The 24,827-nt window shown below is 32.6% G+C and overlaps 2 protein-coding genes across 3 annotated transcripts; one reads left to right on the plus strand and one right to left on the minus strand.

Annotated features, from left to right (window-relative positions):
* Positions 1-1,838: 1,838 nt before the first annotated feature.
* On the minus strand, positions 1,839-13,824 carry LOC134267627 (uncharacterized protein C01G6.5-like). 2 transcript variants are annotated; one of them, XM_062749832.1, is made up of 8 exons: positions 13,482-13,824; positions 12,201-12,387; positions 11,480-11,596; positions 10,647-11,338; positions 10,295-10,386; positions 5,993-6,121; positions 4,415-4,596; positions 1,839-3,700 (listed from the first exon to the last, which is right to left on the minus strand). In XM_062749832.1, exons 1-8 carry the CDS (start codon positions 13,562-13,564, stop codon positions 3,596-3,598), a joined length of 1,587 nt encoding a protein of 528 aa, XP_062605816.1. In that variant the 5' UTR covers positions 13,565-13,824; the 3' UTR covers positions 1,839-3,595. The 2 variants fall into 2 exon arrangements, with proteins under 2 accessions (XP_062605816.1, XP_062605815.1); XM_062749831.1 differs by having other exon boundaries at positions 10,295-10,389; positions 13,482-13,822.
* Positions 13,825-14,294: 470 nt separating this feature from the next.
* Positions 14,295-23,387, plus strand: LOC134267623 (transmembrane protein 222-like). The gene is made up of 6 exons (XM_062749820.1): positions 14,295-14,455; positions 14,918-15,002; positions 15,178-15,209; positions 17,569-17,662; positions 19,901-20,031; positions 22,443-23,387. The coding sequence occupies exons 1-6, from the start codon at positions 14,301-14,303 to the stop codon at positions 22,528-22,530; spliced, it is 585 nt and encodes a 194-aa protein (XP_062605804.1). The 5' UTR covers positions 14,295-14,300; the 3' UTR covers positions 22,531-23,387.
* Positions 23,388-24,827: the final 1,440 nt, after the last annotated feature.

Consider the following 24,827-nt stretch of genomic DNA (forward strand, 5'->3'; position numbering starts at 1 on the left):
TGTTTCTGTTTATGGTAAATGTAGTATTCCGATAGGGTACATGTATCAGTGATTGAGTGCATGCCAAAGTTAAAGCAATTTTTTTTTTATCAATGTGCTGGGGGACATAAGTACATCATCCTCTGTGTCTCATTTTTTCTACATGCCCTATACAGAATCAAAGTTTTAAAAATGCAGAGTGTTATCTGCCTTGCTAGTATACACAACTTTTTTTCTGTCTGTAAGATCAAGCTGTCTATACAACCTTGCTTACTCAATCAAGAAAAGAAAATCTTGTCTACTTTATCATAACATTCTTTATTGTACAAGGTTTCATTCATTCAAACACCGAATGTGTTTAAATATACATATTATTCAAGTCAACAGTCGTAGTCTTTCAGTACATAAAATTTTTAAATGTATTCTTAAAGACAACGACAAAAAAATAAAAACATGAAAACAATACACCCAATAAGTAATTGTTATACAATGTCAGACTGCTATGATGTGGTGTAGTACAAATATAGACTCTCATTTCAGATGTAGTATGACCAAGCAAGATTAACAGGAATAAAGATCTGAAAAACTTTAACATTCTTATAACTCCAAAAGACTGACATAAATATGAGCCCTATATCTATATAAGTAAAACAAATTGTTGTAGTTTTTAATGTACATTTTTTTCTCTTTTCAAACTCCAAAAACTTTTTATCGGAGGTTAATATTGCTAGCCAATCAAAAAAGATGTTACAGACCAGAAGCTTAGTAATACACGTAGAAGCATCATTTTTTACCCAGAATTCTACAATATCTTGACAGCCAATAATTTTGAAAAAATCTTTAAGTACAAAACTGTATAAACTGACATGCAGCAGAGTTGAATATAGTCTCTATATAATAAGCACTACTAAATTCTAACATACAAAGCTAAATAGCATCTAAGAGAAGAAAGTATATAAGTATTAAGGCAAAGGCTAAATTCTAAAAGAAGGCTAAGTACACTGTACAATCATACATACATTTTAACAAGTGATAGTAAGAAATAAGTGAAACTTTTTCCCAATGGGAGGTAACCTTGGATAAGCAAAATATATTACCTGGGTAACTTTTACAGTATTTTTCAGTAAAAATGTTGACTTCAAAATTATGCAAAAGATTCTGAGAAATGGATTATCGGTACATTATCAGATGTTAGAAATATTATGCCAAAAATTGCTCTTTGAAATTGCAACTGATTTTACTTTAAGTAAACCCACTTTTATTTGCAAAAAACTTTGAATCCCCATTAATCAAATTTTCTGAGCCTGGAATCATTCCAACATTTACAGTATCAATAGATAACTGTGATTGCCTGAATCCTTGACAGTGAACGAGTGATACATGTATCAGAAACAAATTGTGGTCATGACATGATTGTTTTAAAAAACTCATATGAAAGAACTCTACTCAATTTTCCTTGCAGTGCAAGGTAAAAGCAAACAATGCTTCACACATGTTTAGAAAAAAAAATAAAAATGTAGATTTTTACAAAGTGATTTGTATAATGAATAATGATTTCTTCCAAAAAAAGCTTTCCTTTTTATTATTATTTGCAACTGGAACTTAAGGTCTGACAAAATGAACACACAGATTAATGTTCAATATATACTCATCAAGATGTACAGCTTAATGAAGTATGTCGCCTAAAAATGGATCCTACTGATACAAAAACTTAAAAAATCAAGACCTTAAGTTTCCAGTATAGAGTTGAATCACAGTTTCTGGAACACCAAGTTTCAATCAATTTACCAAACCCTTGGACATCTCTCTTAAGTTTTTAAGCAACTTCTAAATTTTAATAGTGTTTTTTTTCCTCTATAGAATAAACTTCTTAAAAAGGGACTACATGTGCATTGTATATTTGAAGCTCATTCATGCATATGAATATATACAGTAAAACATAATACTACTAGGAAAAAATGCTTAAATACAGGCTAATATTAACAAAGCCAATTTTTACATTCTCTTGCAAAATAAGAAATAAAGGACTTATCTTGACTGTTCCAGGCTATATCCTAATTTTACTTAAAACCCAACTATGGCCTATTGATACTTAGTTTCTTCAATTTAGCTTTACTTCAGAAGTACAGTTACTGGCTAACAAAGTTCAAACACTTGACCGAACACAATTCCCTCAGCCCCCCACCCCCCAAAACAACTACACAAAAATGCTGCAATTCAGAAAGCCTAGCTGGAAAGCAGTCAAAGAAATATTTCTTCATCACACAAAAAACATTACACTATTGCTGTCAGAGTTCAAAAAGCTTCCAAAATCGCGCAAACAAAAAACAAAACAAGTACAGAATACACTAAATCTAGTGATGAATCTATAATTTGAATATGAGACCCATGAACCAATATGCTGTCTTCAGACTGCTTACTCATTACCTTTGCTGAACATAATAACAGGAACCCAGACTTGACTATTACCTAGGCTAAACAAAGCAGCAGGAACCCGGACTCGAAAATATTCAAATTACAATATACATTTGAATGATAACATACTAGTAGTTTATCATTTTTGGCCTTCAGATCTAGAGATTATCTCCCCTTGGATGAGAAGTGGCATCTCCATTCAACATGAGTCCCATTCATTCTTATGCATTAGTTTGGTTACAAAAGGTATCAAGGTTAAGTCAAAAGACAGTGAGAAAGACAGGTAATGGGCTGATTTCACAGATAATGGGCATACTTCATAGATAATGGGCAAACTTCTATCAAAATACACAAAGCAAAGGTCAGCTTAAACACTTCAGCCATTTGAGTGAGAGATCTTAGCTCATGTGAAAGCAAGCAGTACATGTATGTATTTTCTTTCAACTTGAGTAGAAACATGATTAAGTGAAATGTGCAAGTAGATGCTTAGATAATTTCTAAGTACTGAGAAGGAATATGTTTAGCATTATGCTATAGAGAGAGATTCATAGAATCCAATTTGCATTATAGCATAAATACCCGGTAATGACTGACAAAAATACATCTACAGCAAGTGTAAGATAATGAATTCCTTGAGAATGTTGGTAAAACTACATACATTTTTCTGCATTAATAAATAAATACATGTACATATAATCAACCTTAATGAGTAAAAGTAACCAACCGGACAGTTGTGTCCTGACCTTTGAAACAAATATACTTCTACAAGCTAGACCAAGACTGAAATCTGTCCTTCAAAAAAATAATATGGCTTTGAAATGCATGGAACAAGTCATTAAAAATGCCAAAATAATTGAAAGAATTCAAAACAATCAAATGCTCTAAGCTCTGGTGAATGATTTGTAAAAGACAAAATATTCCACATCAGAAGTTGTTGTAAAAAAAATTCCAGCTTTCAAACATTGTAGACACTTATAAATGTATTATATTAGCCAACAATATTTTAACTGACCATTTTTTTTGCAAAAAGAACAATGTGAAACAAAAATGAGAAGTAAACAACTTCCTGGTAGTCAAATGAAATATCCTAACACAAATTCTATACTTTATAATGCTGATTCTACAAAGATGTTTCAAAGAATGGATGTTTACAACAAATCATGATGTCCATACTATAGTTGAAAAAACGAAGTAGAATTTCTCATCGACAGCCGCAGCTGAAATTGATGTTGGTGTCCTTGACATGGTCGTAGCGACAACCTACACAATCTGTGTGATACCATTCGTCACAATCGTCACAACATACCTACAGAAAACAGAGGAGTCAACCTTTAGTAAAGTTTTTCGTTCATGTATTTCAATAAAAATTGAAGAGCCATCCGTTTGTGAAAATAAAATGAACACCAAACCAATGTCTTAGGATGGTTGGCTGACAACTGACGAAAACAGAAAGCAATGTCTCATCTAAGTGACTTTGGTCACTTAATTAGGCAATGAATTTAAATTTTAATGATTTGTAAGGACATGATCTATGAAGTTTTATACACAAGCATATTTAATGAAACATGTTGTGGTTCATGTACCTCGTGAATTTTCAAAAATTAAATTCATTTCTCATATTCACATTATTTTTCTGATTAGCTGCCAGAAATTAAGCCATTCAACTGTCATTTTTAAAGCAAAACAGTTTGCAATGTGGTTCTGATGTCAATTACGATATTATGAAGTAACAATGGAGATATTCATTCTCATCCATAGCAGTTCAGTAGAAAATGAACAGTCTTTGCAAAGAATCTTCAGGAAAAATATTTGGAAATGTAAATATTTAAAAATCCCAAGCACAAATTCAATATTCTTGAAAATTCTATAGATAGATTCTAGAGGTACTGTGAGCACAAGCTCAAAACCATAGGAAAAATACATAATAATAATGGTGGGAAATGTTTGAATATTGAAATAAATTTTTAGTCATATTAAATCAAGGTACAATAAAGTTAAGTATAATGGACTGAATACTTACCCAGCCTACTCGTTTTCCCTTGGGTCTTTTACAATCAGCAGAGGCACACTTGTCTTCCTCAAACCACTCAACGCCTTCCTCTAGAGACTCCTCTACTTCAAACTCATCGTCAAAATCATCGTCGTCATCATCAGAGTCCTTCTTCTTCTTTTTGGGAGGTCGGCCTCTTCTACCAGGTTTACCTGCGAAAAAGATTAAAAGAGATTTATCACCCTGCATGAGGAGAGATGAGGTTTAATTAGACTGCAACAACAATATGCAAATATTGGCTGAGGTTGAGGGCAACATTGATCATACAAGACCTAAAGGGACGAAAATATTGCCCAATGCCTGGTGGAGGGCAATATTTTTGTCCCAAAGGGGGCAAAAAATCAATACTACAAAACACAATCAATAACTGCTATATTATATGAAAACAAAAAAAAATAGTTAAACAAGAGTTGTTTGTAAAACACTTATGCCCCCCTCCCCCCTAAAGTGGAATTTTTCCAAGTCCAAAACGGCATAACTCTGTCAAAAATGGCGTGACTGTATCTAAAACAGAACTTGACCTAAACATTTATCTGATAAATCTCTATACTAAATTTCATTTCAATATGTGCAGCCTCTGCGAAGAAAATGAACGGAAACTGCAAATAATTGGAATTTTTTCTAAGTCCAAGGGGCATAACTCTGTCAAAAATGGTGCGATCGTACCCAAAACAGAACTTGACTTAGATATATTCATTTGATAAATCTGAAGGCTAAATTTCATTTCAGTATGTGCAATGGTTGCGAAGAAAATGAACGGAAACTGCAAATAATTGGAATTTTTTCTAAGTCCAAGGGGCATAACTCTGTCAAAAATGGTGCGATCTTACCCAAAACAGAACTTCACCTAGATATTTATCTGATAAATCTGAAATTTCATTTCAGTATGTGCAACGGTTGCGAAGAAAATGAACAGAAACTGCAAATAATTGGAATTTTTCTAAGTCTTAGGTGCATAACTCTGTCAAAAATGGCGTGATTGTACCCAAAACAAAACTTGACTTAGATATTCATATGATAAATCTTTATACCAAATTTCATTTCAGTATGTGCAACGGTTGCGAAGAAAATAAACGGAAACTAAGTGGACCGACAGACAGCAGCAAAGCAATATGCCCTCCCTTCTCAGAAGGGGGGCATAAATAGTATCATTAAATCATTTAAATCAAATAGCTTGTAATCCACAAATTTATCTGCATGCATTCTGATAGCAGTTACTGACATAGCTAATCTTGCGATAAATTGGAGGTTGAGGGGTCATGTTTTTTTGGATGTCGCAAGATTAATATTACTGTTCCATCACAATAATTCAATCAACTAATCAGAATCAAAATCAAAAAAATTTTGAGACAACTCTCTTTGCTGGTCAATATTTTAAAAATGACCATCAATGCTTTTAGAACTAAATATGTAAATGTATTGTGTTGCCTGTTTCTCTACGTAGAGAATATTCTTCACTGAATATATACATGTATATAGAATCATATGTTATGAAAGTCTTTTTGGGAAAATCAATTGACTTAATCACGTTAATGGTGTGTGACATACTTTTAGCGGGTGCTTGCTTTCGTTTCTTGGCAGTTTCTTTGACAGATCCTCGACTATTGCTTCTCTGAACTTTGGCTGGTTTTGCTACTTTCTTTTCTACCGATGTCTTCTTCTTGCTGAGAGTTTTCACTGAAAATTGATAATTAATGGAATCAGATTTGACTTTTCTTTGTCATATTGCACAAATTTAACAATAATCAGGACCTTTAGAAATTAATTCAAGCATACACTGATATTAAAGAAAGGGCCAAAAATAATATCTCTTAATCTGTGATTTTATTTCTACAAAACTAATTTATGGTCATCATTCATTTCTAATCTCACTTTCCCATTACATGTACTAGATACAATGTCAATGACCTTCTAAATGAACTTGTTGTACCTGATAAATATCAGTCTTAAATGGTTCTTTCATCAGAAAGTCTCACAGGTAACTTTTAAAAGGAACATAAATCTGCTATTATTGATTTCCTGCTTTCTATACCCTAGCCTGCTTCTTCATTAAAATATAATCAATAGTCTCCACACAAAACAGATGTTGATCTGTGTTATTTCAGTGATCTACATTTTTTACACCTGGTGTTGCATAAGAATAATAGCAATCAAGTCTAAGGTTGCAGATTAAACTTTCTACATAATTGCACTTCAAATAGTTTCGGAAACAAAATCTATTTCCATAATCAATAAATAATCGGTGGTGCATTTCAAGAAAATTGATTTTCTTGTAGATGACTTTTTCTTAAAACCTCCCTTTGTCCAACGGGAAAGAGAGCTAAAACGTTTGTTAGGATTTTGAAAAAAAATAATTGATCATGTTGATACCTTTCTGTGCTCATTTATGTCTTATGTTTCAAACATCTTTTTTTGTAATTGCTTTATTGCAAAATAAGTTTGTATTAAAAAAACATGAAAATACTAAAGAAGCATGCAGAATTATAGCAATTTGTCAGACTGCATTTTCAAACTGAAGAGTTATTAATGAAAATCAGACGTGTTAGTATCCAACATGCATTTTTCATTGGTTTTCTTGAACAACAAATCATAAAACAAATTAATCTAGTGGAATTCAAAAACAAATGCTTTTTAAAAAGTCCTAATTTCTTTCAGAATTGGGAGTCAATAAAAGTCCTATTTTATTCATAAACATTTGGGTTAAAGTCTCCATGGTTTCATATTTCCAGGAATGGTATACAAAAAACAAGTGACAAGAAATAACTTTCTAAACTGAACAATGGTGCACCAAAATGTAAACATTATTTTCCTGAGCCCCAACTCCTGCAGATTTATAACAAGAACTAAGAATATGTACCTTCTGTCTCTAAGACTTGTATAGCATGTGAAATCTGATTGGCAATATCCTCTGTATATTACATAAATACATTTACATTACAAGGTTGTAAAACTTTTTTGGTAACACAAATGAAACAGTTTATATATGATACATATATTATCAGAAATCTTGCTTAAAGTAATGCTGATATCTGATTCTTTTTATTTATAAATCAGTGTTTGTACACATAAATGACAGAAAGAAAGAGTCTAGTTTATGTACAATAAGGCATCTTTATTCTAGTAAGATCAGTGTTGAATCTATTAATATAGGCTATCTAGGTAATGTGAACTGACTGCAGTCTGTGTTTCCTAGAAAAATGATATAATATTAATAAGCTACTTCCTCTTATTTTAAAAGCTACCTACTGAGTTGCCGAGGATATGAGATTCAATTGTAAGCTACCCTACAATGAGTGTAGCCAGTGTACGCTACTCCCTACCAATGAGTGTAGCCAGTGTACGCTACTCCCTACCAATGAGTGTAGGATAAGGATTCATGTAAGTTACTCCCTCCCCATATGTCAACAGGGGGTTGAAAGGAAAATAAGTGACCAGGAGCAAATGTCGTTGTAAGTGGGGAATTTCCCTGGCCCCTGGGTCTTAGGGACAATGATGTATATATGTAAGCTACTCACTATCAATGTGTCTAGGATATGTAAGCCACACATAAAGTCGAAGAATAAGCTACTCACTGTCAAGAGTTTTCTAGGATACAGATATCTAAGCTACTTATTGCAGTCTACGCGAAAGTTTAAATTTTTTACAGGACAAAATGTCTGGTAAAAATTAAAATTTTACCAGACCAAGCAATTTCTTACCAGAGTGGGATCGGGTTAATTCTCACTGTGAAATTTAACCTTAAATAAATTCAGAGAGAAATGGACAAGTTAACTTAACTATTTATAATTTTCCTTTGTAAAAGGTATCTATTTATAAAATTGCATGCATTTTTTTCTTCATATTTGACTTATACAACATACACTGTGTCAAAGATTTTCTTATACATTTATTTAATATTACTTTCAATGCATATTTATTTTTCCTGAAACAACTCATTATGGTTACTCAAGTTCAATGATCATTTGAAAATAATTTCCCAACCATATCTATGTATGAGCTTTCTAAATATTTTCCCAACCAAATCTACGAATGAGCTATTTAAAGATCTCTAACCCTGCACAGAGGAAATTCGAGTTAGAATAAAAGCGATCATGACAGGCTTGTAATACATAAAAATTAATCAGGTATTACTGCTAAATTGATCAAATAAAGGATATTTGTGGGAAATTGGACCATGTGTACCTCTTAATTTAGATTTATTTGGCCTTATTTTTTATCGGACATTTGGTCCTGTATACTGAAAGTTTTTACCGGCCCGAACTAAATTTTACCAGAAAAACCGACGGTCCGGTGACTTTCGCATAGACTGTTATCTAGGACAGGATTCATGTAAAGTTTTGTAAGCTACTTACTGTCAGTGTTTTCTAGGATTTTTATGTAAGCTACTCACTGTCAGTGTTTTCTAAGGTACGGATATTCAAGCTACTCATTGTCAGTGTTTTCTAGGATGTGGATCAGTGTTTCCGTTAACGCATATTTCTGCGTATTTTACGCATAAAAATTACTTTTGACCCCCAAAAACGTCACCTAGAGGGTCATCATGACGCAGAAAAATATAAAAACAAGTTTTAAAAATCCAGTTCAATATTGATTTTTTCATAGAAAAAGATATTTTATATGTTTAATTTACATTCTGGACAACTTTCTAGGAATTAATCATTGCTTTTAGTTTAATTTCAAAGTGGCAGTGATTGAAATCGGCATTTCCACGTCAACAATCTATGAAATATTCTTCTGTACGACTTATCTTATTCTTAACAAAACCGGAAGTGTAGATAAAAATGGCGCTTCAGCATTTTCAGCATGTTCAGTCTTACATCGGCATATTTTTATCAGCTTGGCTTTGTCTAAAAGGCTAATTATGGTAATAAAAAGGTGAGGAAAGTTCAAATCATTAATAAACAGTTTTGTAAAGCAGTCAACCACTTTAAGTTGTTATCTTTTGATTGAGGTATTCACGAAACCCTTACGGTGTAATCGGTAAAAATGTAACTGTGTACCGGTAAAATAAAAGAAGGATACATGTATCAATTATATTTTACTTTTATTTGTTTTTAATTTTAAACATCAATAATATGATCTTAGAAGGCAGAGCTAATGTTAGAACAGAAAGCAAAACCAGAATTCATTTGACCCTCAAAAAATCTTTTTGACCCCCAAAAGTTTATATCAAAGGGTCATAATGACCCTTGGTTTTAAAAATTAGCAGAAACACTGTGGATATCTAAGTTAATTACTGTCAGTGTTTTCTAGGATACGGATATCTAAGCTACTTACTGTCAGTGTTTTCTAGGATTTTTATGCAAGCTACTCACTGTCAATGTTTTCTAGGATATGGATATCTAAGCAACTTACTGTCAGTGTTTTCTAGGATACGGATATCTAAGCTACTTACTGTCAGTGTTTTCTAGGATACGGATATCTAAGCTACTCACTGTCAGCTACTACTCACTGTCAGTGTTTTCTAGGATATGGATATCTAAGCTACTTACTGTCAGTGTTTTCTAGGATATGGATATCTAAGCTACTCACTGTCAGTGTTTTCTAGGATTTTTATGCAAGCTACTCACTGTCAGTGTTTTCTAGGATATGGATATCTAAGCTACTCACTGTCAGTGTTTTCTAGGATATGGATATCTAAGCTACTCACTGTCAGTGTTTTCTAGGATACAGATATCTAAGCTACTCACTGTCAGTGTTTTCTAGGATATGGATATCTAAGCTACTCACTGTCAGTGTTTTCTAGGATACGGATATCTAAGCTACTCACTGTCAGTGTTTTCTAGGATACGGATATCTAAGCTACTTACTGTCAGTGTTTTCTAGGATACGGATATCTAAGCTACTTACTGTCAGTGTTTTCTTCACTAGAGAAGATGTTATATTTATCTTGACTGCTGTCTTCATCTGGAGATGGTAGATCATTGGAATCAGATGAGCTGCTGCTGCAAAATTTATGGCCAAAGTCAATGCAAAGTTCTTCAATGAACTTCATTCACTTTCCTGTTTAAGGATCAGGAAGAATAACATTTATATTATCAAAGAAATAAAGAACATTAACAAACATGATACAGTAAGCATTAGTTTACACAAATTAAAATATGCAAAGACATTTTATGAAACTCATTCTGTTGATATTAAATGCTTGCAAAATATACTGAATTCATAATCAACTAAAACATGCTTCCAGCTTAACAGCTACCTGCTTCTGGGCCTTTGTTTATCATGAATTAACTTTCGACTATGTTTGCTCGGGATTTCCACTTGTGTCCTTGAGGGGGGCGTGTCCCTCTCTCTCATGGAATTGCTATTTCGTCGGCCATTGTTTTTCACAGTAGACTCCACATTGATGTTTATATTTACATTCACTCGGCTTGTCTTTGTTTTACTTTTATCCATCCTGGCTAGATCACTGAAGGGTATTAATCCGTTTTCCCCTGACAATCTGTCAGTGGACTTTCTCACTTTGCTGGGGCTCTGCTTTTTGTCCTGATAACCAGTGTTTTTCCGTACTGGCTTAGGAGAGGGACTAGAATCCATACTTTCATCACTGTAGTCCATTCTGCTTAGCACAGAACGTGACTTCTTGTTGACAGTACTCACATTAGGTTTATAATTGTAATCATCATCATCGTCATCGTCACTCTCATCGCTGCTCGAGGGCGATGATTTCAGATCAAAAGCAGAGATCCTGTTAACATTTGGGGACCCCATATAGCCCACTGTTGAGTCTTTTGAGAGACCAAATTTTTGGTCAGTCTTGCTGGGTGATTTCTTGATGCTTGTGATGGTGTTAGCACTACTAGAGGCGTTCATTGGCGAGTTTCCATTGATGGCTGCTTCGTCACCCGTCCTAAACCCTCGTTCTTCTTCTTTTTGCACTAGTTTTTCAAACTAAAAAAAATGCTTTGTTTAAACAATCAAATTTTCATTAAATTCTTATTCAACATGAGTACTGATGAAAATGGCACATTCTGTACTTACAAAAGATTATTAATTCTTTGTGATATTCATATTCAGTAACAATAAACTCACTATAAATTGAAACTCTGAGTTTGGTTGCTTGGCATAATCCCCGGCTTTCAGTTTATAACCATTTGTGTGTCCAAATGTGACTTTGTCTCCCTCTTTCAAAATGTAGGGTCCACTCATCTACAAAAACCAAGAGAGGAAGTTAAAACCTTCAAACAATGAAACAACTGTTATTGTTTTCTGAATATCAAAAATGAATCAAATGTTAAAGCTAGAAAAAGTTAAATGAATTGCTATACAATGTAGTTCCTTTCTGCTAAATCAAACATGTCTAAGGGTGTTAAGTTTTGCAAAATGTTTTGATTATTTATATATATTCACATAAATTATTAAAAAGGTATATTTATAAGTTAAACTAAACAACTGACAACTCTTATCAATAATTGATATTCTTCCTTTCCCTGTTAATTTATGCTTAGTCAGGTTGTTTGTATTCTTTGTAAATCATCATATAATGCATGTATGTTCATTACTGTAAATATTCAATGAAACTTTTAAATATACTAAACATACACAGTGTTTTTGCAACATTTTGAAATATTTTCACACATTCAAAAGAAAATATATATAACATACATCATGCACTTAGATATGAATTCAGCAGCATTCAGGACTCATTCCAATATTTATAAAATGGATCACTTCATAAATGTACTACATGTAGTAAATTGTATATGTATTATATAAAAGCAATAATAGATCCTAATATATAGGACTTTGGTACCTTTGTGTCATTGATAAAGGTGCCATTAAGGCCCTTATCAATAATCCTAAACTGCATATCTCCATTTTCATTTGGAATTGCATGGATTTCAGCATGGATTCGAGAAATGAAGTTCTTCAGTTTGGTAGAGTCTAAATAGTAGTCATTGCTTGTTGCTCGTCCAAACTTGGTGACTCCACATTTTAATCTATAAAAAAAATAATAATTTCCTAATTCTACAACAGATGTGTTATCAACTATTACGAGAAGTAAAATTAGTACCTCTACAATAAATTTCTGTATGTAGACCTACATTTTATTAAACTTCTCAATTTCCAATCAAAAGAAAAGTAAAATCTGATGTCACAGTTCCTATGGTATCAAAATTGCTTCATTAATTTGCTAAGCTGACCCTAGAACCCTCCCCACTCATTACTGTATTCAGTACCTTTACATCACAGTGATCACACTCATATTTGTATTTGTAGTGTATTTGATACATGTATCTACCCACTAGACTATTCCATAGTCAAGCACTCCTGATTATTTTTCAAACTATAACCCTGATTCGTGAACATCACAGTCACATTTTAATGCAATTTAGTACTTATTTCCCACATGATATTAGTATTCCTATCATCAAATTCTTTTATCCAATAAATATTATGTAATGTAAAGGGAAGTATTATAATAATGTCAAGAAGAAGATAAACATGTGTTAAAGTAACACGCAGTAGGAAATATTACTCTAGTAATCATGAAAAAAAAATCTTTAAAGATTTCAGCAAGTGCTTGTTTTGAAATAATCTTTTGCTACTACTACTGTATCAGTAGCGTAGGGAATTCAATGAAAAATGCATATTTTGTAACTTCAGTGACAGAATTTTATGTCCCCGATTTCAATCTATACTTTCATGAGGAAGTTAATTAAATAAGAGTAAAGACATGTCTACTTCACATCAAAATGCACATTAAAATCAAAGTACAGAAATGTAAACACTCAATCTCTCCAGTTTTAGTGAAAGTGTTTTCCATAAAACGCACTTTAATGTGTGCTGCAAATTTAATGGATGCTACATATTTTGAAAATCATGCAGTTTGTAACAAATCAGTAAATTCTTCAACGATATGAACGCATTTTACAGATTTTAACCATATTCATTATCCCTATCTATGATGGAAACTGCGAAGTGGCGAAATTAATTACTGCAATCATGGCGTGTTGATTCATTGTTGATCTGTCATCCTTGTTTGCTTTTTAAAAGTTTTTTCCTAAACTGAAAGTAAGGTGATTATACTTACTTCATATTGTTACCGATACTCATGCATGTTGCGGAGGGTCCTATCCTCCGTAAGTGATAGGAGGTCGTCTCCCCGGTGCCCATTTGGCATCAACAAATGTTTCAACTACACCATAAATAATTTCACACGCTATTTTCAGGAACAAGATAACCTTGACCTTCGGTCACTGATTGGTGTTTCCCGCTATTTTATCAAATATACATCTTATTTGCCCAAATAAGTGCAATAGGTGAAAGAGAAATATACTGTTAAAACCAACTTAAACGAAAGGAATTCAAAGATGCATGTGCTTTCTTAATTTTAGTATTTTTTACCGGACACAAATTATCATAAAATATTTTTAATTAAGCAATAGAACCAAGTCAGAAAACAACCTTTCAAAATCCGGAAAAGAAACCCATCCTCTTAAATTTTCAGAAAAATCCTATCATTAAACAAAATGTTTTATTTCTAACAATGTGTTTGCAAGTTATTATTATTAGCACATGATCTGTTACAGGCAGCATTACAGAACTGCAAAATATTTTTCAAAAATTTGCTTTGCGGAAATAGGAATTCCGTACAGTTCTTTCAACTCTTCATTATAAAACTGATTTTGTATTTCCTGCAAAATGCAAATGAGTAGTTATTAATTGTAAAGTAAACATACATGCTTTATTAATACAAACGAAGAATTAAAAGAAATTTAAACTCTATATTAAAAAAACTTATCAAAAAAATTATCTATAATAAGGAAATTATTTAAATGAATTAGATCAACGACATAATTATTAATAAATTCGTTCATGAGAAAACAAAAATGTAACTTCTCCCTGAGGAATGGATGACAGGGAAACAAACAAAACTACAGCTTCTGAAAAAGTGGCAATTAACAGCATGACAGGTTATCTACCATCCCACAATGGCGTGAGAATAGATCATAATAAATGCAGATATCCTCACTGCATTGTTTGGACACCTATTCCTTGTTTGACGTAGGCACATTTTGATTTCTATTACAGTGTCAGTAATAACAGGGACCAACATAAGGTCCCTGGTAATAAGAAATTACCCAGATTACCTAAGTGACTGTTGTAACCCATTGATGCCTTGAAATTGCTTTATTAATTATCTCAGGGACCTATATACTAACAGTATATAGGTCCCTGATTATCTCTTTTAAATAATTAAAAAAGACACTTTCACTGTTTTATACCGTTAATTCTCGCTCTTTTATCTTATTTTGTTTATCTAATCTTCTCACAAAAACAAATCCAGTTAAAAATTGACACATTGTTGATTGATTTGCTATTATTGTGTCACCTAAACAATGTGTGCCATCAGAATCTCTGTATGGTCTTAATTTTTTTTTAAAACTAATTGAGAGAGAATATATATGTTTTAGCTTAATTGAAAACAGCATTTCTATCCATTGAATATTCTTTTCAAAATTTCAGGTGGCTGTTTCCATTTATCGGGCATATGGGTATTGCTACATCAACAGGGGTCATTAGGGATTTTGCTGGACCATACTTTGTTTCGGTAATATATACATCATATAAATCCTTATTGATTAAATTCTGAAGCCTCAGTATTCCCTCATTTATTGTTTCTTTCCACATTGAATTGATTTTAGAATAATATGCTCATTATTACTAATGCTTGAATTGTTAATTTTATTAAAACCTCCACTGATAAAATCATTTTGATTTATTAGGAAGATGATATGGCTTTTGGAAGACCAACTAAGTGAGTACATGTTTTATATTTTAATTGTTAGCAACAACAGTAAAACTTGTCTAATTTGGATTTTGTGTATTCCCAAATACAATGCTGAATTTTTAATATAATCCCACCATTTTAAATGGGACCAGTGGTGTCTAGGCAAGTTTTGTTGTATAATATTGTTGATAGTTCCTTGAAACTGAAGATTCATACAACCAATATCCCTGTATTTGGAAGTTTAAGCACATAATCAAGAGTTGTATTATAAATTCTGTTGATGAGGATTCAACATAAATTTTTTGGTGGATTCAAGTAGGTTACATTGTTAAAGCCAGGGTCATTTAATATTCATGTTTCAAATTTGATTTTTCATACTGTACAGTTACAGTACCTGTAAACAATTGACCATTCTTTTTGTTGTTTTCTTTAAATCAACTAAGGGTTTTGTGTCAAGATTTGCAAAGGGTTTTAATTTGGGTTCTAGATAGTAGATACTGTGAAATCACTAATTTTTGTGGAGGTTTAATTTTCATTTGTTTAGAGGTACGAGGAGACCCACAAATTTATTACCACCATGAAATGCAATATTTGATATGCATTACTACTAAACATTTTCCAAGTACGAAATCAAATCCCCACAAACCAATATTTTTTCCTCAAACCTCGAAAATTTGACCCCACGATAATATATGTGATTTTGCAGTAATTTATTTTCTTATAAGGGTAGGAATGTATCAGGAAATGGGTAAACAATGCATGCAGAAGAGATATAGAAGTCATATTCAGCTTCTGAATTTATTTAGAGTAAAGTTCTCATTGTTAAAAATTTATTAAAGTATGAAACAAACCCTTTTGTTAAGAATATGATTATGACCTTTCAGTGTTTTCCCTAATAACCAGCTACCAGCAAAATTGACCACTTCAATTGACAAAAATGCCACTTTGAAATGAAAATTTATGGTAAAGTCCACAGAGATTCTGTTCATAAACCTCTGCCCCTAGCCTGTTAAAACTGATCTCTAACCTATTACTTTGAAATATAGGGAAAACACTGACCTTTAACTTAGCATGCTTCAAGTATTTCTCAGAGATTTGCAAATGTTTAGACATGAAATTGTACTTTTAAGGTACCGGGTATAGTGGGTCCTTGCTCCATGTTTTTGATAACCCAAAAATGTTTATTTCCATAAACTTTCCCCAAAAATGGAGCAAAGACTCACAAATATAGAAATATTATAAAATTTGTGAGAAAATGGTCTTTTGCCTCTTTTATGTCTTTGGTGTGTATTCTATTTCACAGGCAAAGAATTTCAATGTTAATGAGGGTTTTGCAAAAAAGTTTTGTAAAATAAGAGTGACTTAAAAATAGTTTATGAAGAATGTAGTAGACCAAGATAAAAAAAAAAATTGTAATCAATTGCAAAAGTATCAGATCTCATGCATTTATAAAATGAAAACAAATGGCACTGTTCTGTCATATCTGTAGAATTTGGTGTACTATATCCTGAAATAATTTTTAGTGATATGATGTAAATGCAGTCATTAATTCGCTTACTTTCAGAGGTCAAATGGCAAAAATTTACAACCACGAAAAATACTTATTACACAACATGAAAGCCGAAGATTAACTGTTTGAAAGTTAGGTCCAAGATTAAAGTTTTTCAAAAGTATGTCAAACTCCAAGGTCAAGGTAAAAAGATCAAAAATATTTGTAACCCCCCCCCCCCCCCAAAAAAAAAAATTGTTCACAAAGATTATACATTTAAACTATGAATGCCTGAGAACCAACCATTCCAAAGTCATGGCCAAGGTTAAAGTTGGGTAAAATTTTGCAAAAGTGGGTCAAACTGCAAGGTCAAGGTCAAGAGATCAAATAATTCTATACCCAAAGAAAGATCTATCCTGTGAAATATGAGAGCCATAGAGCTCCAATCAGTCAAAAGTTATGGGCAAGGTTAAAGTTTTTGCAGACAAAGAGTCAAACAAGCAGATAAACAGACAGATGGACTGACAGGACAAATGTATACATACTTATGACCTGAATCTTTGATTATGGAATGTATAATACATGTACAATTTTATAAATGATGCTGTTAAAATACAAATTACATGAGTATCGGTAGAAATTGCAGTGCTATTCAGCCTATTGTAAATACAAATTACATGAGTGTTGGTGGAAATTGCAGTGCTATTGTAAATATTCTTTTTCCACTGGAAGTTTACATAATATACATGTACCGGTATGTACTTGTATTTGTATCCAGTGTATGTATCTCAAATTGAGAAAATATATGCATGTATAACACATCACAGCCAACTAGCAACAAACATGTAGTTAGAGTTGTCCCCCTTTATGCAAGACTCTTCTTTCATTTTTCACTAGATACTGGCAGCTGGATCTGAACAATGTTCCTAAAGGCAAGGAAAAGTGGGACAAGTCAGTGGCAGAGGCTTCGGAGGAATACAAACATAGAATGGTAATACATTTACACTGTGAAACAGTTGAAGACGATAAACTCGTTTTACCAGGAATTATTACTCGATGTATTTCTTTTTCGGCATCGAAATCTTAACTGCTCATAAAATACTGTCTAATATATAATCAAACTGCAGTGGGGAGTCAATGACCTTTTTTTTATGATAATCCTAGAATATTTTAGGTTAATCTGTGGAAGTGTTGCCAACTTTGAGGCATTATTGAATCTCCTGCAGTTGTAGATTATGTTGTGAGCTGCAAGTAAATCAAATTCGAAAAGTTAGAATAACTCTTTGAAAACTGAGTAATAATTAATCTGGCAGAAAATGGACAATGAAATAAAATTACAGATTTTAATTTGATAAAATACTCTGAAAAGCAGACTTCAACATTGAAATACATATGAAAATGGTAAGAATTTTAATACACTATACTAATTGTAATTGTATGCACAAGCTTAAGCAAATATCTGAGTTACTTTGTTGACCCTGAAGCAATTTCTGAGAAAAAATGCTGTATTTGCATTTTTGAAAAATTTTAGTGTGAATCAATTGAGGTAAAGATATTTTTGTGTAAGGATAGACTGTTTACTTAAATATCAATTTTAGACTACATATGATCTCCTGTATTGATAGAGGATTCCTGCCCTACCCATTCATGATCTATCTAATGAACAATTCACATTTCTGCAGTTAGAATGTACAGTTTGATTTTTATCAGTAATTTACAATTTTTTTCGAACTGCTAGGGAGGGAAATATAAAAACCATTAACTGCTATTTTAATTAAACACTGGGAAATAAAATTGATGATCAACCCTCTGATTGCAGCATTAAGCCAGCAGGAAGCAGTACAAACTCTAACAGGAGTAGAAAATCAGATAATTGTTTTAATTCTTGCAGCTCATGAAATGGCCTTAATTTTTGATTTAATAAACAGATTTATCTATATCAGTTAATGTTTAAACATTTTCCAAGGTGTACAAGGAACAGGTGCCTATGCACTTTTAATTCGAGAGATTTGAACCCCCTGGTGTGAGAAACATTATGTAATATCATTTCAAAACCCCATATTCTGCTCAAGCTGCTAACACTCTTGGAGGCTACACACTAGAAATATTTTGATTTGTGAAGATAAATGTTTATCATTGAAAGTTTATGTTAGTTTAATGAGAAGTAAGTTATGCAAGGATTTTTTGCTGTTCATGATATTATTTTATTAGAACTTAATGATCTGATAACCTCCTCACTGTCTGCAAAATACTCAACATTATATGTTTCGGTGTTTTTTCATAAAATTAAAACATTATAGATTACATTTCAAAAATACCATCCCTTTTCAAATTTGCATTTATGGAAATGTTGAATGTATCCTTATGGCTGTATAACAACTGTATAATAACAGCTGTTTAAGAAGTGTCAGTTAAAGGTCAACTATTTCATGACTCTTCCATCAATGCAACACATGGACTGGCAGTAGATATGTACAATATTTTCTGAACTTTCACCCACTTTAAACAAACAATTCATACATACATAGTGCTCGTGTGGCATAGTGGTTAATGTTCACTCGAGAGTCTCTGCATAAGGAATAGAGATTCTAAAGTTGCAGGTTCAAATCCCACTGCAGGTTGTGGAGTCATGGTGGAGACTGGTCCTTCAGATGATACCGTATAATCTGAGACCCGTTTTTACATTAGGTGCTAGCACAAAAAAGATCCCTCAATGCTCAAAGCCCCTAAGTGCTGAGTACAGGTCTTAATTTGCAGCCCCCATTCATTTGCCACAAAGAGACTCTTGTAAGCATTGGTGACTTACTGGTCTATGGACCACTTGTTTAAAGAGCTGCTTCATTGATTTTTCAAATTAATCAACTTGAAAGTCTTATTCAGATAAGATATTTGTGATTTAGATTTTTTAATATTCATGTATATTGTATATTCCATAAAAACTATTTACACAACAAGAAAGTACTCGAGTATGTCTTTTTCTATCAAAAGTCATTCAGTCAAGGTCACAAGGATTGGTGTTAATTAATTAACTAATAAAATTTCAAGGGTCTGTAATGCACAGACAAAAAAAGACACATAAATCTACATAGGGTATAAAGAGCAAAGATTATTTACAAAGAAAAAGCAAAAAGTGAAGTCCAAAAAGCATATACTTTCAACATGTTCAATGCGCATATAGTTTATTTACATGTAGTTACTTTGCATTAGTAATATTCCATTTTTATTTCAGCATAATTTGTGTTGTGATAATTGCCATTCTCATGTTGCCATGGCATTGAACTTAATGAACTATAATAACAAGTCTAGCTACAACATGGTGGTTCTATGTTTGCTGATGCTCATCCATGGGAAATATGTCAGGTAATGTCTTATGTAGCTGGCATATATCCTGCTATTCCAATCCCTGAAAATTAATGTAATTATTTTACTGTGATGCATTTTGAAGTGAAGCAGCATGACTATAGAGATCCTTGACTTCATTTTTTATTGTTTTAAGGAAAACCCACTCTTGTACTTTATGAAGATATTGAAATTAGGGTTTTATTCACTTAAATTAGGGCTAGGTATTCATGATACTCAGTTTTTAGCTCACCTGAACCATACTTTAAAGTGAGTTTTCTGATCACCTGTCATCCATCGTCTGTCTGTCCATTTATTGATTTTAATTTTTGGCCTCTTCTCCAGACCCACTGAAGCAATTTCAACCAATTATCATAAAGTAGTTTTGGAGATAGGGATTAGAGGCTGTTTTTTTAAACAAGATGTGTTTGTGAAACACTGATGCCCCTGTACGGCCACATAGCAAAGATTAAACTTTTGTTAAATGCAAATTTAATATATTGGTACCAAAAGTAGGGTATTCTCACTGGAAATACAATTGTGAAATATGAAAGTAGGCCAAGGTTAAAGTTTTTTCCAAAAGTACGGAAATCCTCAAGGTCAAGGTCATTGGTATCCAATGAAAGGTCTTGCCACAAAAAATACATATGTAAAGTATGGAAGCCCTAGCCCACACCGTTAAGAAGTTATGGCCAAGGATAAAAATTTTAAAAGTAGGTCAAACTCCAAGGTCAAGGTCAAATGTATTACTATCAAATGAAAGGTCTTGTCACAAGGATAAAATATGTAAACTTAAGTAGGAAAGCACTAGCCCTTACCCTTTAAAAGTAATGGTCAAGGTTTGCTTTTTAAAAGTAGGTCAAACTCCAAGGTCAAAGGTCTTGATATCAAATGAAAGGTCTTGTCACAAGGATTAAATATGTGAAGTATGAAAGCCCTAGCCCTAACCCTTTAAAAAATTATAGTCAAGGTTGTATTTTGAAGGTAGGTCAAATGCCAAGGTCAAGGTCAAAGGGTCAAAGATCTTGAAATTCAATGAAAGATCTTCTTACAGGGTTTACATATATGAAGTATAAAAGCCTTAGCCCTTACCATTCAAAAGTTATGGTCAAGGTTAAAGTTTTTTCACAAGTATTGAAATCTCAAGGTCAATGTCAAGGTTATTGGTATCCAATGAAAGATCTTCTCACGAAAAATACATATGTCAAGTATAAATGTCCTGGTATCTACTTTTCAAAAGATATGGCCAAAGTAAAAGTTCAAAATTTTTGTGTAAAAGTGGGTCAAACTCCAAGGTCAAGGTCAAAGGGTCAAATTTGGTGGTACCCAAAGAAAGGTCTTGTCACAAGAAATACACATGTGAAAGATGATTGTCATAGCTCGACTAAATCAAAAGTTATGGGCAAGGTTAAAGTTTTTGGGGACAAACAGACAGACAGCTAGACAGACAGACGGACGGACACGACAAACACTATATACCCCCAAAACTTCGTTTACGGGGGCATAATATTCTTGTCCTATTTAACGGAGAGATAAATTTTAAAAAAAAAGGTGGTGGCTGAAAAAATCTTCTTCTCAAGAACCACTTGGCCAGAAATATTAAACTTGTTTGAAATGTTTCTGATTTGATTTGTTTGAGTCATCTCTCAGGCAAAGGATGAATCTAGATCTACACTGTGGATCAAAGTTAAGGAAAGCAATCTTTAATTATTTTTCCATCAAAAACACCAGAGTCATGATTAATAGTCATATTAATGTGGCTTCTTAAGTTAATGTAGATTCAAATTTGTTAAAATCATGACTTTCAGAGGTAGGGTGGGGTTTTATTGTGCAATCTTAGTTTTAGACAGGAATATATTTGAAAATATCTATAAAAATCATCTGAAGAGCAGGAAATCTTTGGTTAGTCATATTTTAATGGAAGCATCCTCAGTTAATCTCTGTTGAGATTCTGCTGGGCTAGATATTTGGACTTGACGCCAGACTGCTGGTCCAAATACTGTAAATCACTTTTTATTTGCGAGAACTTTATTTTCGCGTAATTACTAGACAGTGTGCTTGTGAAAATTTAATTCTTGCATATAATTGCATTCCTTAAGATTATATAGAGCAATAACTGCAATTCGTGAAAATTTTGTCTCGCTAATCAAGAGTCAATGACTATCTCGTGAAAATAAGGTGTCACGAAAATTTAGTGATCTACAGTATCTAGCCCAGCAGAATCTCAACAGAGATTAATTCTCAGTTTAATAGTGTAGATTTAGAATTTTTCAATTCTTGGCTCCTAGGGCCAAAGTTATCATTCAAACTTTCACAGAAATACATACAGAAAAAAAATGCCAGTGAAGAATAAATGAGCCAAACTTACACAGATGAGCATTGTGGCCCATAAGCTTCTTGTGAAATAATTTCTTGATTTTTGTCTTTTCCAGTGTGTGTGGATTCCTGAAAACCTGGCTTCCTTTCCTGATCATGGCCTCCATAATAACAGTTGTATGTGTGCTGACTTTACATGTGTGAAGAAGAAAGAACTTGATGATACATGTCGTTCAGATCTTTGTTACCAAAAATTATCGAGTTGGTTTCAACTTTGAAGAAATCCCTATGACTATGGTACTTTTGTGAAGTACTTCTGTTTGAGATATTTATATAGTGTCATTATTGTTTTTTGTATTATAAGACCACCAAGAAAAACACCTATACACTCAAGGAAGTATATATAATATAATCTTTCAGAATGATTTGTTTTCAGATTAGATTTTTTTTTTCAATTCAGTGCATTACAAAATTTGGTGAAGCAGAAGTACATGTTTTGTGGATGAATTTTTTAAGAATGTATGTAAAATAAGCATGATAAATGAATTATTTTTAATCATACTTTAATGATATAATTTTGTTCAATTTTTTTTTTTTTGAAATAGAAAATTAAAACCATTATTTTGAATGTCCAAATTATACTAGATATAGATCATTTTCATGATTTAATGTAGACTGCAATTTAAATATGCAATCTAAGCAAAAATATTGGTTTAGAATGATTAGTCTGTTAGTGGCTGAGAAAATACAGCTATATCGCAGCCTCTGACTGAAATATGGCTGTAAACAATATAGATACTCTATAGAACAATGAAATGTCATACATGTATTATAGGAACATGTATATGTATTGCAGTTTCCAAACTGTGGTTTCCAAATGAGGAAAAATTTAGCTCTATCTGAACTAAGAAAGTTTTTTTTTTTTTCATGCGAAGCTTAATAGTGTTTCATTCATACCTGCCAGGCTGGTAAGATATAGAGGGTTTTTGTTATATCTTCTATAAATATTTTATTGAAAAAGTGATTTACCAGTAGTTTCATACTCGCAGACAAGGAATCCACTTATAGCGAGCGCAGCGATATATTTAACGTGTAAGAACAGAGGAAATTCGGATTTCTGTACATACGTCAGCCAAATTTCTCTGTGCAACATTATTCCTGCACTACCCAATGTCCTTTGCGCGAATAAATCAAAAATAGTAAAAAAAATAAAGGAACATTGTTTCTTACCGAAATCTTAACGAAATGATTCTGCCTCACCTTATTCAAAAAAATACCCCCAAGCAACAACACTGGCCTTCACCTTGCCCTTCGGAAATGATACAAATGACGTCACCGGAAACTTACGAATTTTGACGATATGCTAATTAAGTCATGTCGGTTGCTTCCGTGAAATAGATAAATAAATAAACAATAACGTAAAGCATAAAAAGCTTTTAGTTTGTAGAAATCTTTCAAAGAAACAAAAAATAACTCTGCAATTTTTTTCGACCCAAATTGCACTAGGTCTATAGTTTCAAACAGACGCTCGGCTGTCTCCGTAAGCTCCGACGAACTCCGTGACGTCGTGTGACGTCACAGGTAGTCCAGATGTCTCGTGCAGCTTGATGTTTGAAGTGGCTGATCAATTTTTTAGAGTGTTTTTGATGGTACAACTGCGCTCGCCCCAACGGTCACACCGTAAAACATATTAAATATATTTCTTATTTTTATGAAAGTTATCTGGATATATACACTGAAATGCTGGAATCTAATTTTACTCTCAAGAAAGGAAGTTGTGGTGTGTATTTTAATTTATCTCAGTTATCCTTAGATTAAAATCTATATGTACACTATCTGTCATTACATGCAAAATGGAGCAAGATTGCATCAATTTGACTTTTATTGATCATTTTATAATTGTTGTTTTGTTGTAGCTACAAACTCATTATTTTCCGAAGAGTTTTCAATGCAAATTTTTCTCATCATTATGTAAACATGATTTTTTTTACCTATATATCATTGTTAACTTTGTATATACTTGTTATGTAGTGGTGTTATTTGTAAATACAGACAGATTTGATCAGTCTTTGTTTTCTTTGTATTTATATTAAAATGGAAAAAAAACAAGATGTGTTTGTGAAACACTATGCACCCGGCATCATCAAAGTTCGAAACAGCTATTTTTAGCATTAAAGGTCACAAGCTCATTAACCTTGGTGCCATTTGAAAGAAGTTAATTAGTGAATTTTGCATACAAATATGCAGTTTCTATCTCTCATGGTTCAAAAGTTTTGGAGAAGGTTAAAGTTTGCTGACAAACAGACAGACAAACAGTTCAAAAACAACATGGGCCCCCAATCTATCAATCCGGATGCATAAAAATGTGTTTGTGTCTGATGCCTCCATATGACAGTTCATGGCAAAGGTTAAAGTGCATATAAGTTTTGGTCAAACTTCAAGGTCAAAATGACAAAATAGATGGTATCCAAAGGAAGCTCTGAAGTAAAATTTGAAAGCTA

This window comes from Saccostrea cucullata, unplaced genomic scaffold (assembly GCF_032062105.1).
Source record: "Saccostrea cucullata isolate Sc308-1 unplaced genomic scaffold, CSIRO_AGI_Scuc_v1 ctg260, whole genome shotgun sequence".
In the NCBI taxonomy this organism is placed as follows: Eukaryota; Metazoa; Mollusca; class Bivalvia; order Ostreida; family Ostreidae; genus Saccostrea; species Saccostrea cuccullata.